The following is a 19,159-nucleotide window of genomic DNA, read 5'->3' as shown; positions in this document are numbered from 1 at the left end:
ATTCTTTTTCCTTCATTTACTATCAAAATACACAGTGTGATGTCCAATTCTACTTCTGTCCTTTTGAAATAAGGGAGATGCTTCTCACTGCATGGGTTTTAGTGAAGGTTTCTCCACGCATCACGTTTTACAATTGAAAACGCCTTAGATATAGGCCTACTCTTGGCTCCGGCTACCGGAGTTTCTCAAAAAGGAAGGTACCTGCCTAAGCTACCTTTGAGGAATGAAGGAATTCATGTCAACAGGTGGCTGGGGCACTTACTGCCAGAGCAGGAGGCTTCTTTAGGGCTGGAAGACATCGGCTGTGCACACAGTTGGCAAAGGCAGTCTCTCCCATTGAACGTGACTCGGTCACCGGGTGGAAACGGGCGCCTGGAGACAGAAAGACATTGCCCTCAAGGTTACTGCAGCAATTTCATTCCTCTTCCTCACCCCTGCTTGGCTGGCCTCCGGTGCCAATTCACTGCTTCGAAGAGGAGCCAAACCATTTGAAATGCAGCCTGAAGCCAGCCAGCCAGCTGGATCCAGTCCAAACAAACACACAAACGTGCCTCATTTTGAGAGGAAAGGAGAATGCGCAGCTTCTGCGGGCAACAGGATAGTAAAATGATACCATTTACCTCCACTCATTAGCGGAGGGATGTTCCAACAAGTCACCTAGCAGGGCACACACAGTACAATTTTCCTTTTCCAAATGGAAACACCTCCAGGAAGAAATATTTTAAATGCCATGGATTCCTATTCAAGCTTAAGGCCCTTCCCCAAGAGAACTGGTTGCAGGTCAAGCATTAACTCTTTAAGTTCCCTGGACCAACGTGATAATTATGCTGAATTAGACTTGGTCCTGGACGTCTGAATGGGCGAACTAAATATCTCACAGTGCTAGGGGCCCAGTCCCTTATAAACTTGGAGAAATACGAAGATGCAATAAATATCTGTTTAAAAATTAGTATTAGCTTCTTTTCAGAAAGATATTTTCCTTTCACATTAGATATTCATCAATAACAGCACACGTTGCAAAAATATTGCCTTCTTCAGGTACGTTATCAGTTTCTTCTGCTCCCACTTCAGCAGGCAGATAGCTTTAAAAAAAGTCATTAATTAATAGCCATATGACAGTTTCCACGCCTACTTTCTTGCAACTGACCAATTTGCCAATGATCTTCATCATGAGTTTTCAAATGTGTGATTCTGTCAATCAGGAAATTTGAAACTCATAAGCCAAACATCCCCACACATCTGAGTCAGAAGCAATTTCTTAAGAACAAATTCAAGCTTCTGGACATGTTTTACGCTCACAGCTGCCTTAAGTTGCCCTTCGGCCGCCTAACAGTTGTTGATTAACCATAATGCACGCACAGATAGTAAATTTGGACTTAACTCCACAAACGTGCTTGCTGCCAGTCATCAAGGAGAGTTTTAAACTCTCACACCGCCAAATTTTAGAAGCGCTGAGTTGAGGTGGTCTCTCCTCTCCTCTTCTCTCCTGGTGCCGTGTTACTTTCCGTTGCTCAGCTAAGGCCCAGAGAGGTTAAGCAACTTGTGTGGATTGACCAGCTAGGGAGACCAAGCCACAGGCAGGTGCAGGTGGTATCCACCAACTCAGAACTTGCTCTGTCTTTAATAATCAAAGTCACACTCTGGTGGATACCAACAGGCCTATGCTTCACACTTATTAAGTAAAACCAAGCAAGCCTCCAAACTGCTCTGTAAGGAGGCCCTCAGGGGGTGAAGAGTCCGCAGACACAATAAGCTCAGGTTCTTTGCCTCTGATCAGGGCCAGGACCAGGGTGAGGGAAGCGAGGCAACCGAGGCAAAGCATCTAAGGAGGCCCCCGCTGTCAGAAGTGCTGCATGACCCAGGAGTAAGCACCCCTTTAAACTGTGCGCCCAGGAGCCTCCCTGGCTTCACCCTAGTCCAGGCCCTGCATCTGATCTAAGCTTCTATTTTTTTTTTTTTTAAGCTTCTATTTTTAAACTTGAACCCCACACAGATCCACCATGGGACAAACCAGAGTCCAGTTCTCAACAATGCGACCAGGTCTTCTGAATTTTGAATTTTGTTATTTCATGAATGACCCCCCTTCATTTCCCTACGTCCTCTGCCCATATGGGTTCACTTCCTCCTGACATTTGCCCAAATGTTTGTAATAGGAGAACTGGATTTACAGTCAGAACACCTGAGTTCAAATCTTGGCCTTGCGATGTGAGGGACTGGGAAAATCCCTTACACTCTGAGTCTCAAAGTCACTCATAAGTAGGGATACGAATTCCTGACTGACTCCGCAGAATTGCTCAGAGGGTTAAATTAATTTCTACATGAACGCAATTTGTAAACTGTAAAGGTGGCCTCCTCAGAGGAAACTGACATCATTCAGCAGCAGCAACAGTGGGCAGCTCTCTGCTGGCTCAAACATGCAGGGACAGGACTACAGCTGATAAATGTTTGTCCGTTACCAACTTGAAGCAATGATCTCTCAGGGCCAAGATCAGGAAGCCTCTTGGAGTTTACCTGGGCCAGCGCCCTCCAACCTGACTGAGTCTCCTCCTCCTTGGTGGCCCTTCAGAAACCACTAAATTATCATGAGAGTTAGGAAGGAGAAAGGCTAGAAACGGATATTTTAAAGAAACCCTCCCTAGGGGATTCCAGTGACCATCCAGGTTTGGGGAATCACTTGTATGCAGTTCACAGCCTCTCACCTTACAGATGAGACAACTGCTGTGGAAAAGTTAGCTCACATAGGTCTCAAATCAGCCCAGGAAGCAGGACCAGGACTCAGGTCTCCCGAATGCCAGTCCAGGCTCTTAACCAGGCTGTGAGCCACAGCCTGAAAAAGGAGAGGTCAAGAGGAAGCTTTGCTTTTGATTAAATACAGAAAAAAATTCAGCTCATTAACCCAGAATTTTTAAATTATGATTTAAAAATATATATAATTTTAAAATGGGCTAATAGTTATATAAAGTTATTAAAATAATTTGATTATGAATATTTCATCTAAATCTTATTACAATCTATCCATGTGTATTATCTTGTTAATTAATTATACAAAATCATATTTACCCTTCTAGAGTTTACATCTCTCTGGCCTAGAAACATGAAATGCTGAAAAACAAAACAAACTGAACTGTAGTTTTTACAAAGGCATAGCAAAATGGAGCACACAGAATCAACACCATTCCAAAGGCATGGGATTGCCTGATTAGTATGGGTCCATTAAGTAGCTGATCCTTTATTGGTGAGTCTCCTCATTATAGGAATCGAACCCATTGTAAATTCTGTAATGTGTAGCACTCAAAACACAACAACAATGAACCACATTTTCCACTCACACTTCACACAGTTTCCTTCTTCTCTCTGACTGATCATTTTAATCAAGCTGCTTTGTGCAGTAAAGATCTAACCTTGGTGGATGATAGAGAGGAGGGGTTGGCAACTTTTCCCCTGAAAGATCAAATTGTAAATATATTTTTAGACTGTGCAGATCATAAGGTTTCTGTCACAACTGCTCAACTCTGCCACTGTCACTTGGAACCAGCCATAGACAATACATAAACAAACGGGCGTGGCTGTGTTCCAATAAAACTTTATTTACAAAACAGGTATTGGGTCTAATTTGGCCCATGGGGCAGTTTGCTCTCCCTGGTTATAGAGCAAATGCAACTATTTTACACACCCACTCCCACACACTGATACTTCCAAATAAGCTTCATCTTTCCAAGTATTTATGCCATTTCCTCCCATGTTTCCATTGCTCAAAGTGTCTCAAGATCTAGAGCTGCTTTCAGATTTGGTTTCAAGGCACTTAAAATCAGTCACATTATTTAGTGGAGGATATCACATATAAAGTTTCCTAAGTAAATTACTTTTTGACTAAGCCTGATAACACACTAGGAAAATAAAAACATCTAAAGGTGCATCAGAAAAAAATATTTTAAGACAAATGTATGATATCACTTTTATGTGGAATCTAAAAAAAATGATACAAATGAATTTATTTACAAAACAGAAACAGACTCACAGACATAGAAAAAAAATTTATGGTTACCAAGGGGGAGGGATAAATTAGGAATTAACAGATATAAACTACTATATATAAAATAGATAAACAACAAGGTCCTACTGTATAGCACAGGGAACTATATTCAATATCGTGTAATAATCTATAATGGAAAAGAATATGAAAAAGATATATGTGTATATTTGTATAACTGAATCACCTTGCTGTACACCTGGAACTAACACAACACTGTAAATCAAACTGTACTTCAATAAAAAAATTTTTTTTTAAAGAAAAGATATTTTAAGACTAAGTACAACTCAAGGGACTTCCCTGGTGGTCCAGTAGTTAAGACTCAACACTCCCAATGCAGGGGGCCCGGGTTCAATCCCTGTTCGGGGAACTAGATCCCACATGTGGCAACTAAAAGATCCTATATGCCACAGCTAAGACCAGGCACAGCCAAAATAAATAAATACTAAAAAAAAAAAAAAAAAAAAAAAAGAGACTAAGTACAACTCAAGACCAAAGCGCACGTTCCAAGCTTTGACAGCAGAACCCAGCGCTTCTCTGTTGGGGAAAGCCACACTTACTTGCAGATCGTACAAGCAAAGCAGTTGGGATGGTAGGTCTTGCCCAGGGCGGTCACCACCTCTCCTTCCACAAACTCCCCGCAGCCATGGCAGCGTGTGCCATACATCCTCTGGTAGTCCAGGGTGCAGAGATACTCTCCGTTCTTTATGAAGAAGCCCCCTTGGGCCAGGTCACAGCCACACACTGTGGACAGACAAGTTCACATCTGGTCATCATGTGCCAAGCTGCTGGGCAGCAGTGCCTTCTACTGCGTGCTGCTAACTTACTCTATGATCTCAGCAGTATGGGGTTTGGGAGGGGGGACTGGTACAAAGAGCTATTTATTGTTGGGCTCTGATTCTCTCTTGCCTCCCTCCCCTTTTGCTTCCCTCCCCTTTGGGAGCTATGCAATGTCTCATGCAAGTAAAATCCATTGGCTAGGGCTCCACAGCTTCTGTGATATGTCTAAGATTCAGAGATAATCAGTCTTTGATGGAAAGATACCTTTGGTTCACGCGGTCTCAAATATGAACAAAACTGTCTCTTGCAGTGCTATTCAGGAAAGCACGGCTTGCCCACACAACTGCTTGGTTTGGACCAAAAACTGTTACTGAGCTGAGTAATAAATTCCCACTACAGCAAAAGCTGAAATGTCCAGTGTCTATTTTTTCACACTCTGGAAATACTTTCCCATAGTTCTAAACAATTCAGACGGTTAATTTTCTCTTTGTGCAGTAAATAGGATAAGTCCATTATTTATATATTACAGAGAGAGATAAAAATGAACAAGCAGAAGAGGAAAGAAAAGGGAACATGTCCAAGATAAAACTGTCATTCAGGACCTCAGCACACGCAAAAGAGGCTGCTTTGCTGTGTCTGGATTTTGGCGTCTCTTTCAAAACTGTGCAGCTGTGAATTACGGAGATGGTGCAAAAAAAAGCAGGTCCTGGGATTCCAGGTGTGCATGTTCAGGCAAGACCAGAGCAGGACTCAGCAACTGGTCCAAAAATAAAGCCAAAGGCAGCCTCTGCGAGTAAAGATTTTCCACTGCCAAGTGACTGGGAAGCAACACCAAAGCTGGAAATCTCCATTCTTAACCTCTCTATCCCCAAGTTTGGATGACACTTCAGGGCCTCGGGCAAAGAATCCAGGATTTGTCCTGATTATTCCTGCAAGCAGTTGGTATGGGCACTCAGCTGGGGTAGGGAGAGGTGAGTTCAGTCACTAAATTGCTTTCCTAAGGACCTACTAGAACACATGGTAAGTTCCCATGACACATGAACACATCTAGAGGAACTAGTGTTGAGCACAGTAAGATTCTGACGGAATCTTACCGCCCCACCCTCAGTTAGCAGTCTCTACTAACGGCAAACTACTAAAGATACTCAAGGTGACGCAGAACCTACAACAAGCTTTCCACTGTGGGTTCATCTGTCTTTGTTTAGATCAACACTCCACAGCTATGACCTCCTTCTTTGCAATTTATAATCAAGTAACCCAAGATGATGGCCTGAGTCCGTCATGCCTGAAAATGACCACCATATAACCCTACTGTGATCACATTACCTGGAAACCAGCTTGTTCATCACCTGCCGCCTCCCTAACCTGCCAGTCCCCCACTGCTCCCACACCTGCCTTTTCCTTACCAAATGGTCCTGTGGGTCGAGAGAACTCAAGTATGCACTAAGCCTACTCTACCTGCAAATTCCTTCAACAACAATAAACACAATCCTGAGGCCACAGGACACCTTAGAGTTCTTTCTTCAATATTTTCCTATGTATTCTTTTTTATTTTCCCACAAGATGACAAAGCACTTCATGGGTAAGAGTCCTCAGCTTCACTTCTTTTGATTTGTCTTTAGGGACCTCCAACCATGGTATCTGATATAACACCGGGAACCAATTTTTGAATTATTATAAATTGAATCCAGCCTCAAACTTGGCAAATTCCCACTGGTTTCACTCCTCAGCGGCATCAAGCAGTTCCAATGACTCAGTTGCTCTTCCAAGCCTGGGTATTTCTCAAAACCATGAAAGGTAACAAAATAAGGCATTTGGACTGCTAGTAATTCCCTTCAGTCTCTCTTCCAATCACCTAAGGTAGACAGAATGTAAAAATTCACAGATCCTTTATAAAAAGATCTGGTAGCAATAGGGTAATTATGGTAATACAGATTGTTGAGACAGCTCCAAAGCTAATTCTAAATATTTTAGAAATCCCTGTGTTCACCGCTTCCTTAGGGAACCTCTGCAGCCTCTCTAGTTCACAGGGTTTTGTGAAGTCGACACATCCTGTCCTTTAATAATAAAGTCTTAGTTTATATGAACCTAATATAGCCTTAAAAAATGACTTTTTAATTACTGTTGAGAGATGCCAAACTAAAAGCAAACTGTGCCTCTTCGCAGTTTGATTATTTCATTTGGCTTAGTCCTTTTTTTTTTTTTTGGCGGTACGCCTCTCACTGTTGTGGCCTTTCCCGTTGTGGAGCACAGGCTCCGGACGCGCAGGCTCAGCGGCCATGGCTCACGGGCCCAGCCGCTCGGCGGCATGTGGGATCCTCCCGGACTGGGGCATGAACCCGTGTCCCCTGCATCGGCAGGCGGACTCCCAACCACTGCGCCACAAGGGAAGCCTTGGCTTAGTCCTTAAATTCAAAGCAGTGGCCCAAATTGGCTTACCAAACTGCACCACTGTTTCCGGTGGTTTATACACAAGGAAACCAGTGTTTGAAAACGGACTCACAGAGGCAGGGGTCATGAAGGGCACACACAGCAAGCAGTGAGAAGGAACGTCTGTACTGCTCAGACCTAAGAGTACTTAACATTATTACATTTCCTAAGACTGGACTAGTTGGGATGTAATCTCAGACTCTTCCCTCTCCAGGCTTTACTTGCCTGTTCCTCCTCTGACCACAACTTCTCAGTCTCCTTGGCCAGACCCCTAAATGCAAGTAACTCCCATGGATGTCACCTCCTTCCTCTAGAATACAAGGCCTCCCTGGGAACAGGTCTCATCCACTCTCAGAGCTTCAACTATGACTTTATGTGAAGGATTCTCAAATCTATGTCTTTATCTGTGATACCTTCCCCAAGCTGGGCAGAGACGGCACACCTAACTCAAACACAGCATTGTCAAAACAAACTCTACCTTCTCAGCTTCTCTGCCATCTCTTCTGAAACATTCTGCTATTCCCACTTTTAATAAAATGGCAGCGCTATGCATTCTCCCACTCTTACACCAAAATTTTCAACTGTCCACTAAATCCAATACATTTTCCCAAGAAAACATTTCTTTGATCCATTTCCCTCCTCTGCCTTCTTGCCATCTTTACTCAGGTCCTGGCCTTCAGCATCACTTTCTTGTATTAAAACAGCCTTATTATAACAGTTTGTGTACTGGCAAAAAAAAAAAAAACCCAAACCTGGGAACAACTCAAATTTCCATCAGCAGAGCAATAGTTGGATAAGTTACGCTATATCCAGTCTATGGAGTTTGTATTAAAAAGAATGGGTTAGATCAATATCTGTAACCTAGAGGCCCGTCCGGGACATATTATTAAAAGAGAAAATTTCACAAAGAATTTTAATAATCCCTTTTTTAAAAAGTCTACTTATGTTTTTATGAACGAGGAAAAGTGAGTTAAGACAAACATAGGGTTATTAAATGGGTTAGCTCAGTAGGATGAAGAATTGTTAAATTTTTCTTCACATAACTATGTGTCAGCTCACTTTTTAAAATTATTTAATTTTGCTCATACACACATAACATAAAATGGACCATCTTAACCATTTTTAAGTGTATAGTTCAGTGACATTCAGCACATTCACACAGTTGTGCAGTCACCACTCCCATGCATCCACAGGACATCTTTCATCTTGCAAAACTGAAACTCTGGACCCATAAAACAATAACTCCTCATTCTCCCTCCCTCCCCCCAGCCCCTGGCAACCGCCACTCTACTTGCTGTCTCTAAGAATCTGACTGTTCTTGGTGCCTATACAGGTAGAAGCTCACTTTAATAATAAGATGTTAAGGAAAATTATCCAAACCTTGTAAACAAGGTGAAGGAGAGAAGCGTGTTCCTCCAGTGTCATGCCGGAGTATTAACAGCTCACACAGAATTATTTCATGACCCAGGGCACTGGATCTGTGTTTGACAAGCTCTTTACTACTAATTAAAAGCCTGGACTTTGAAAGTTAACCATAACTTGTAGATTCTTGTTCGGTAGCTGTGCAGATGATTTCTGTCCAGATTTACTCTCCTGTTAGACTGCTAACCAGTTTTATATCTAACCCTGGCATCTTATCCCAACATCTTTTCTTGAATGCCTTTAAACCCATTCCTTTGGTTCTCCTTTGAACTAGCTTTACATTCTGCTAGTTCCTTCATTAATGAATTGACTAAGTCTCTGGTACATGTTCATTCCATATTTGTATGAGACTCATGTATTTAACTTTTTGAAAACTACACTTTGACAAAGGAGTTACTCTTTTTAACCAAAAATATCTAAAGGTGAACATTTTAAAAATTAAAAAAAACTTTTGGTCTATTTTATATTAACAGCTTTTCTGAGAATCCTTTTCACTGGTGGCGCAAAGTAAAACTTTCCCATCCAAATGATCACACAATCCCAATTTAAGGTCGAAATTCAGTAGAGGCTCTATTTAGGTTTTTAACTCTGGATGCTCCATTTGTCTTTGCTTTGGTTGAAAGTTAACATATGCCCAGGGAAAAGCATAGATTCCTTTCATAAAAAAATAGAGCTGCTACTTGAGGACATGGGGAGGGGGAAGGGTAAGCTGGGACAAAGTGAGAGAGTGGCATGGACATATATAAACTAACAAATGTAAAATAGATAGCTGGTGGGAAGCAGCCGCATAGCACAGGGAGATCAGCTCAGTGCTTTGTGACCACCTAGAGGGGTGGGATAGGGAGGGTGGGAGGGAGACGCAAGAGGGAGGAGATATGGGGATATATGTATATGTATAGCTGATTCACTTCGTTAGAAAGCAGAAACGAACACACCACTGTAAAGCAATTATACTCCAATAAAGACGTTAAAAAAAATAGAGCTGCCAGTGAAAGAGATTAATCAATTGCTTTGTTCTCATGATCAATTATTTAAAACATGTCCCACTCAAGGCCCCCCTGAATCTTGCCTGCTTTGCTATCACTAAAGCATGGCCACAAACAGTCATATGTCTTGTAGATGTTACACCCTTGAATTAATTCTCTGCAAACCAAGGAATTCCATTAACTAGTTAAGAAGGAATATGTACATTGAAGCAATTTTATATAAAAGTTGTGAAAATAGTAACAGCACATTTAAAAATCTTACATCTTTTAAAAAAAGTTAACAGGAGCTGCTTGTGTTGTAAAAATACCACAGAACAGGAGGGGAACAAAGTATGGAGGTGTCAAATAAGGGTGAAAACAGCATAGTATTCTAGCGGCATGAACAGGGTTGTAGTAGCAACTATTTCTTCAACTTTCTAAAAACAGCAGTTACTTTTTATGTTGCAACAAATTCATTTCAGAGACATTCCATCTGTCAACTAGTTCATACTGCCAGAAACTTAGGAGAATAGGTAATATTTAAAACTCTGCCCAAAGGTTGCTTGGAGGTAAAATGCAAGAGACAATTTTCTTCATCTAGATCAAGAGATTGAACATCTCTGCTGGTCTCACTGGTGTTTTAATCATTTCATCCTAGTGAGAGAGGGAGGGATGTCAAGCAAACATGATCAGTTTAGTTTTGAGCAACATAAGAATTCTAATTGGGGGCCTGGAGCCTTAGGTGGGTTCTTTCTTCTCTTTTCTAGGGCAGGTGCTGGTTTTGTGGTCTGGCACTCTGCCAGCTGGTCAGCCCATCACAGGTCATGAAGAGCCCTTCTGAACTTGCCCCAGGGAAATGAAGGCTTTTCATGGCAGGATCTGGGTTACACCCGCTCATTTCTGGCGATAAGGGCCATGTGCTTGCTTTCCTTCTTTCTTTCTTTCTTTTCCTTTCTTCCTTTCTTTCCTTCTTATTTTCTTTCCTTCTTTCTTTCTTATTTTTTACATTACTTTTATTTTTTCTTCCAGTTTTATTGAGATATAATTGACATACGGCGCTGTACAAATTTAAGGTGTACGGCATAGTGATCTGATTTACATACATCATGAAATTATTATCACAATAAGTTTAGTAAACATCCATTACCTCATATAGATACAAAATGAAAGAAATAGAATTTTTTTTTCTTGTGATGAGAACTCTTAGGATTCACTCTTTTAATAACTTTCACATACAACACACAGCAGTGTTAACTATATTTATCAGGTTGTACATTACATCACTAGCACTTATTTATCTTATAACTGGGAGTTTGTACCTTTTTATTGCCTTCATCCAACTCCCCCTCACCCCACCCCCACCTCTGGTAACCACAAATCTGATCTCTTTCTCTATGAATATGTGTGTTTGTTTTAGAAGTAAAATTGACCTACAACATTATTCTAGTCATTTATTTTCTAAAATAAATTTATTTTATTTATTTTATTTTTGGCTGCACTGGGTCTTCGCTGCTGCACGCAGGCTTCTCATTGCCGTGGCTTCTCTTCTTGCAGAGCACGGGCTCTAGGCACGCAGGCTTCAGTAGTTGTGGCACATGGGCTCAGCAGTTGTGGCTTGCACACTCTAGAGCGCAGGCTCAATAGCTGTGGCCCACGGGCTTAGTTGCTCCAGAATGTGGGATCTTCCCAGACCAGGGATCAAACCCGTGTCCCCTGCATCGGCAGGTGGATTCTTAACCACTGCACCACCAGGGAAGCCCACTATGCTAGTTCTTGTAACTCAACTTAGTGATTTGATATTTCTATACATTTCAAAATGACCACCACAATAAGTCCAGTTACAATCTGTCACCACAGGAAGATATTACATAATTATTGACTATATTCCCCACACTGTACATTTCATACTGGTGACTCATTTATTTTGCAGCTGGAAGTTTGCACCTCTTAATCTCCATCACCTATTTATCTTCTCCCCCTTCAACCCTCCCCCAAGCATCCACCTGTTTGTTCTCTGTATCTATGACTCTGTTTCTGTTTTGTTATTTGCTATTTGTTCATTTGTTTTGTTTTTAGATTCCACACAAAAGTGAAATCATACAGTATTTGTCTTTCTCTGTCTGACTTATTTCACTTAGCATAATGTCCTCCAGTCCCATCCATGTTGTCGCAAATGGCAAGATTTCATTCTCTTTATGGCTGAGTAACATTCCATTGTGTATGTACATCACATCTTTTTTATCCATTCACCCATTGATGGGCATTTCGGTTGCGCCTGTACTTTGGCTACTGTAAATAATGCTGCAATGAGCATAGGGGTGCATGTGTCCTTTCTTTTTTTAAATTGAAGTATAGTTGATTTACAGTGTTGTGTTAATTGTTGCTGTACAGCAAAGTGATTCAGTTATGGGTGCAGGTATCTTTTCTAATTAGTGTTTTTGTTTCCTTCAGATAAATATCCAGGAGTGGGATTGCTGGATCATATGGTAGATCTGTTTTTAGTTTTCTGAGGAACCTCCATACTGTTTTCCATAGTGGCCACACCAATTTACATTCCCGTCAACAGCATATGAGGGTTCCCTTTTTTCCACACCCTAAAAGGGCTATGTGCTATAGAAGTTCTGCTTTACAGGTGAAACCCTGTTCTACCTGGCCTGGGCCAGCACTAGCCCCGCCTCCTCTTAGGCTGTCATGTGCAGAAGCAGGGCTGGGATGGACGCAGGGTACGCAACTCTCAAACACTTCATGGGTGGATCTGCCCTGTGAATATCACATACTTCCCATCCTCTTCATCCATCCTCTACTCCAACTAAATTTTAAAAGAACTTTAGGGCTTCCCTGGTGGCGCAGTGGTTGAGAGTCCGCCTGCCGATGCAGGGGACGCGGGTTCGTGCCCCGGTCCGGGAAGATCCCACATGCCGTGGAGCGGCTGGGCCCGTGAGCCATGGCCGCTGAGCCTGTGCTCCGCAACGGGAGAGGCCACAACAGTGAGAGGCCCACGTAATGCAAAAAAAAAAAAAAAAAAGAACTTTATTCATCCAAGATGTTATTCTATTCATTTCCTCAAACCCTTTTTTCACAGAAAATACAAAGGTAGACTTTGACATAGCATCTTCCCAAACCACTCCCAATTCTATTACAGGGTGGGGTCTCACTGAATCAGAATCTGCTCTGAAATCCAGAGCAGTGTGTTTGAAATTACCATACACTGTAGCTCCAAAGTACTACATGCTGTCGCCCAGAGTTCAAAATAGCTGAACAGAGACTCATAAACAATAATAAGAGGGGGCAGCTTCCACTAAAAATAACCATTAGCTAATGCATCACCCTGGAAGCAAACACTAAGCCTCAAAAACATATTTAAATAGTTTTCACCTTAACTTCTAAATGCGCATCGAAATCAATGATCATTTCTGGGAAAGAAGGTAGTTAGAAGTCCAACCAGATGGCAAAATGAGACCCCAAAGCCAGGCATTTGAGGGGCCGTATTAATTCCAAGTTTGAATTTACAATAATAACTGCAGAGACTTGGCTGAAAAGGAAACATTTAGGAACCTCTTTTATTAATAAAATCTTCAACTACAAAGTAAGTTTGTTTTTAATGCTTGTTGTGGATTAATTATGTTAATCCACATTAATTATAACCAGCTCAAATAACAAAGATATCACCCAGAATATCTCTCACTCAGTGTACTGTTTTGTTTTGGTTTTGGCCCATAACCCAAAACAAGTATTAAAGTCTTCTCTGATAGCATAGATTACTTAATAATTAGGAAAGATCATGCATAAATGCTGCAAATGTGCACAAGGAAGAAATGAAAGGCTGGCCAGACTTAATAGGACCTTGCTTATCCCAGGTAAGCCCACCTCAGACTAGGCCACCCACTGGAATTTTGGGCCCACAGGTAAATTTTAAGATCTATATTCTCTCCTCTCCCTTTCCCTTTTTCAGTCCCCAGAAAGAGCTCAGTCATGTATCTTTGCCTTTTATGAACTCCCAGACACTAAGGACAGAGCCTCCATGAGAATCATATGTGTATCTATAAGCTGACCCTGCAGAAGACAGATAAAGGCACAGATGCATAGCCATTTTTACCAGCAACCACAAAAAAGCAGTTAGCATGGGGTCTGTTAACCCTCTTAATGGGCTCTTTTTCTCTGGTTTCTCCCGCCCAATCTACCCTGCACACCTTCTCCCAAGTATTATGGTAAAAGACCTCCTGCTTCACTCTGCAAACATGCTGACCTTGCATCTAAGGCCCTGGCATCTACCAAACATTCATCTGACTCTTCTTGATCATCAGGGCTTTATTCCAGTCAAACTGACCCTCCCATCCCCCTGCCGGATAGACACCTCCTCCACCTCCTGCCAACACCCATACCAAGCCCAGCCAGCCTCCCAGGCCCCACTCAGGTTTGACCTTGTGATGAAGCTGATGGCTTCTTCCAGTCCCCTCTGGCTCTGCTTTCTCTGGGCTCAGAACAATTATTAACATTTGACTCTTAATATATGTTCTCTTGTACCTTATACTGCCATTGAGATTTTCTCCTTATCTCAGTTGCAAGCTTACTGAAGGCAAATACCACTTCTTATGCTGTTTTATATCTTCCATGATACTTAGAGGGATGGAAACTTATTGTCCCTTTCCTCCTATTTCATATTGCTTTAAACCAGGACAGTGTGGGCAGAACCAAGTTGCCCTGGCACAGCATAAAGAAAGAGCCAGTAATCCTGTCTTTGCTTCTGCAAGTACCAAATTGGCATCAAAATAGTGGCGCCAAGGTAGTAATTCCACCCTCTCTCAAATTCTTGAGTCTTTTGACTCTGAACTTCCTTCACAACTGAAATTGACTGTAACTCAACAACTCAAGAGACCATTTCAATTCACATGTGCTATGTGTAGGGTCACACTACAGCTCTGCTTTGTGCTCACAATACCAAGAAGGTCCTGATTACAGAGAATAAGACTGTGACTGGTTATGTGCTCCATAATTTAAGGTGCATGAAAAGAAACGAGAATGGGATCACAGAGTAGCAACAGGAGTAATTAAAGGGCTGGGAGAGAACAGCTAAGGAAAAAAAAAAGGTAAATGGAATTGGGATTAGACCAAAGAAAAGAGGTCAGGGTAATTATGGTCTTTAAGTGTATGGTGGGTTATTTTAAGGAAATCAATAATCAGCTCTTTTCCATCTAAAGGACAAACTGGGGAAACATTTGCTTTACATGTACCAAGAGATCTAGGTTAGATAAGCTTATAGCTATAACCATAGAGGTGATTACAAATGAGAACAGGCTCTTGAAAGAGGCTATACTATATCTATGGTTAGAAAATATTTATGACAGAATAAATGGGCTTTCCATTCAGGATAGAAGAGCACTTACACTTTTCGGTATGGACAATGTGATAATGTTACTTTCTTGACCCATACAGCTAGATCAAATCACAGAGATTACATTACAATGAAAAAAGCATCAAATTTATCATTTTATCAGCACCTAAAGTACCATTTTGGAAATGAGATATAAACATGAAGAGTTAGTTCTTATAGCATATAAATTAGATAATATAATTTTACTTAAAAAAAAACTAAACACAGAAAACTCTTCATCTGTGTATTCAACCCACACACCCCTCGGTTTTCATCCACTTTACTCCATGAAATCCTTGCACTTATAAATACACATATTCTACATGGAATGATCCTTGTCTGGTAAACATCTTATAAACCTGAATATGGCAAAAATGGAAAGTGCTATTGGAGATGGGATGCTTTTCCCAAGCCCTTTCACAGAACCCTGTCTTTAAAGACTAATTCTTGAAAATTATATTGCAATTCATTGACATAAGTAGAAGTTGTTACCCAGATTTTCTAATAGTTTTAGATAAACACTTTAAAAATAATTTTGATGTTCATGGGCTATGAACATCAAAAGGTAGCATTTCCCACACCCTCTAACACACAGTTAAGACTCTCATTGCGAAGTGGCAACAGTCTCTATTAAGACATATTCTGTATGCAGACTTCTGCCAACGCTATCTTGAGAGATGAGCTCATGTGATCTGATTTTTAAAAATTTCCACAGACGTCCAATGTTCAGAAGTCTTTTTAAAACTATGTGGCTATAAATAACATACAACACTAGTTCCATTTTTGAAATGGAATAAAGTGACTCTAATTAATGTTTAAAATGCCATCTTTCAAATGACAGTAGGAGGGTTATGGCTCCATTCATTTCCGGCAGGAAGCTTGCTTCCCCAAATGAAGGCCAGCGTCAACTCCAGATACACCCCTGTCTCCACCACCTTGAACAAAGCAGTCCCTACCCCTGACCACAACTAGCATGCTCCCCCTTTCCAGTCCTGGGAAGGTTATTATGTTTTCTGGAGCATCCGTGTTTTATCATATCTTGTCCCCTTCTTGGCAACATCCCTGGACCATTCAGCTCTAGGTGGTCTCTGCAGTCTTGGGACTCATTGCACCTGTGCTCTGGACCACTCACCTGTACCTGTCCTGCTACCAGCCATGGTTCCTCTAGTAAGCACACCACTTGCCACCAGATCACATGCTCTTTAGGGGTAGGCATCATGTTATAAATACGTTTCAGACCTCCATAGCCTAGGATGGTGAATGGACAGATGATAGATGCTCTATAAACATTTTACATGGTAAACATTTGAAGGCCATCAAGTGTAAATATTCCCAGATTGATTTATGCCACAAATTAAGTGACTTCTAGTAAGAAAAGAATGCAAATCTGCTCTTTGGAATAATGAAGTCCATTTAGTGGACTTTTATTACAAGGAAAAATTAAGTGGCTACTGTAGTTTCATCCTTCACACGGCAGCTCAAATTTCTCTTCCAGAAGAGGTGGGAGTGGGGTAGGAAAGCCTTTCCTGACCACCTGCCCATCCCCCCACCACAAACACACTGAGATCCTCCTGTTACAAGCTCACATTTTTGCCCAGGCAGATCTTTTCATTTTCCCTTTATTGCACCAATGACAGTTATTAAGTCATAGCTTTATGATTATTTCAATATCTGATTAATACCTTGTCTTAGTCCATTCAGGCTGCTCTAACGAAATACCACAGACTGGGTGGTTAATAAACAATTGAAATTTATTTTTCACAGTTCTGGAGACTGTGAAGTCCAAGATCAAGTTGACAGCTGATTCAGTGTCTGGTGAGAGCCCACTTCTTGGTTCAGAGAGCAGTCTTCTCATTAGGTCCTCATGTGGCAGAAGGGATGAGGGAGCTCTTTGGGGTCTCTTTCATAAGGGCACTAATCCCATTCATGAGGGCTCATCCTCATGACCTAATCACCTCCCAGAGGCCATACTTCCTAACACCATTGGGGACTGGATTTCAACATATGAGTTTGGGAGGAACACAAACATTCAGTCTATGGAATACCACTATGAAGGCAGAGGTCATGTCTAACTTATATGTATAACCTGATTGTGTATGACTTATTCTTGAGTGCCTCAGCACTTGAAAAAAAAAAATTTGTTGAGGGACTTCCCTGGTGGTGCAGTGGTTAAGAATCCACCTGCCAATGCTGGGGACATGGGTTCGAGCCCTGGTCTGGCAAGATCCCACATGCTGCGGAGCAACTAAGCCTGTGTGCCACAACAACCGAGCCTGCACTCTAGAGCCCATGAGCCGCAACTACTGAACCCATGTGCCACAACTACTGAAACCTGCGTGCCTAGAGCCTATGCTCTGCAACAAGAGAAGCCACTGCAATGAGAAGCCTGCGCACTGCAACAAAGAGTAGCCTCCGCTCACCACAACTAGAGAAAGCCTGCACGCAGCAACGAAGACCCAACACAGCCAAAAATAAAATAAATAAATTAAAAAATACATATTTGTTGAATAAACAAATGTTACTGTTTATCCTCGGAATTTATTGTATACCCTATAGGTTAGCCATGGTTTTCATCATTGATAGTCATTTGACTGCAGTCTTCAGCTTTGAACTTATGGGTGCAGATAAATTATATATCAAGGAGTTCTATACCCTTGTTTCTTTTGCCCCATTCAGAATTTCACAGGACATATCTTGATGCTGTGACTTTTTCCATCTCCATATTACTAGTCGGTATGTTTAGAGCATAAATTTTAAAAAATATTTATTTTATTTTATTTATTTATTTGGCTGTGTTGGATCTTCATTGAGGTATGGGGGATCTTAGTTTCCCCACCAAGGACCGAACCCTCGTCCCCTGCATTGGAAGGCGGATTCTTTACCACTAGACTGCCAGGGAAGTCCCTAGAGCATAAATTTTCATATCTACTTTTTAGCTGAACATTTCCTGAATTCTATGTTTAATGATGCTGTTCTAAAGAAAAGCCCAATTCCTGTGAATTTCATACGCCATGAAGGGCCATGACCAGGGAATCCTTATCTGGATGTTTCTGAACAGGCTACTTATATACTCTCCCTCATGCCAATATCCCACTACCAATTCAAAGCCCATGTCCAACAAAGCAGTGGTCCTCAAATTTGGTGAACTGGTTGGAAATGCTAGACCCTGACCACCGAGATGCTGATCAGGGAGACTGGGGTGAGACCAGGAATCTGAATCGTTAACCAGCATCAGGATTACTCTGGGGTAGGTGCTTCTTGGATCACACTTTATCATCTCTGCACTAAATGGTTTTATAAGTTTAAGCTTCTCCAGGTAGCTCTCACACCATATACATATATCCTGATACATCACATCTATTGAGGTTCTCCCACTTCTCATGAAATGTTCAATGAATAAAGAGAAGCTCAGAGTTTTAGAAGTTTTGAGACACAGCAGAAAGGTGATCACTGGCTCTTAGGTATGCTGTAAACACTCTTTCCTGGCGGGAAAGTAGGACTGACTCAGTGGCACTGCACAGCCCACTGGAGGCAGATGATGGGACCCTGGGGGGACCTAGAGCAAAAGGCTAAGGGGAATTTGTTTGAGTCACAGAAGGACCCTTGAAGTTACCTCACAAATGCCTTTCAATCATGGAGAAAGGTGACTCAAGTCTCTCCTCTTGGGTTTAATGTGGATAAGAGGGTTTTAGGGTGCTTACCTCATTTGGGAATTGGTTGATCTTATCAACCAAGGAAGAATTCCAAAAGAAATCCTACTTTTGCCCTGTAGCTGTCACTCAGTAGATAATACCACTCTAGAGGCTATCAAATCCCTTCTCAGATTAAATCAAAGAAAAAGAAATGAGGGACTTTCCTGGTGGCACAGTGCTTGAGAATCCGCCTGCCAATGCAGGGGACACGGGTTTGAGCCCTGGTCCAGGAGGATCGCACATGCCGTGGAGCAATTAAGCCCATGCACCACAACTACTGAGTCTGTGTTCCAGAGCCCGTGAGCCACAACTACTGAGCCCACGTGCCACAACTACTGAGGCCTGTGTGCCTAGAGTCCATGCTCCGCAACAAGAGAGGCCACTGCAATGAGAGGCCCGTGCACCACAGCGAAGACTAGTCCCAACTTGCCGCAACTAGAGAAAGCCTGCGCGCAGCGACGAAGACCCA

General features: G+C 41.9%; 1 protein-coding gene across 10 annotated transcripts in view; it reads right to left on the bottom strand.

Moving 5' to 3' along the window:
• The window catches only part of ABLIM1 (actin binding LIM protein 1), a 312,026-nt gene that overhangs the window by 113,694 nt on the left and 179,173 nt on the right, over positions 1-19,159 (bottom strand). For all 10 annotated transcript variants that reach the window (XM_067709328.1, XM_067709325.1, XM_067709326.1 and 7 more), the window contains exons 3-4: positions 4,591-4,774; positions 263-372 (exon numbers count right to left, since the gene is read on the bottom strand). In XM_067709328.1, the coding sequence (XP_067565429.1) occupies positions 263-372; positions 4,591-4,774 (294 nt within the window). The remainder of the gene's footprint in view (positions 1-262; positions 373-4,590; positions 4,775-19,159) is intronic.

The sequence above is a fragment of the Pseudorca crassidens genome, chromosome 16 (assembly GCF_039906515.1).
Source record: "Pseudorca crassidens isolate mPseCra1 chromosome 16, mPseCra1.hap1, whole genome shotgun sequence".
Taxonomy (NCBI): domain Eukaryota; kingdom Metazoa; phylum Chordata; class Mammalia; order Artiodactyla; family Delphinidae; genus Pseudorca; species Pseudorca crassidens.
The sequence above is the reverse complement of the archived record's forward strand: the minus strand, read 5'-3'. Positions and strand labels throughout refer to the sequence as shown.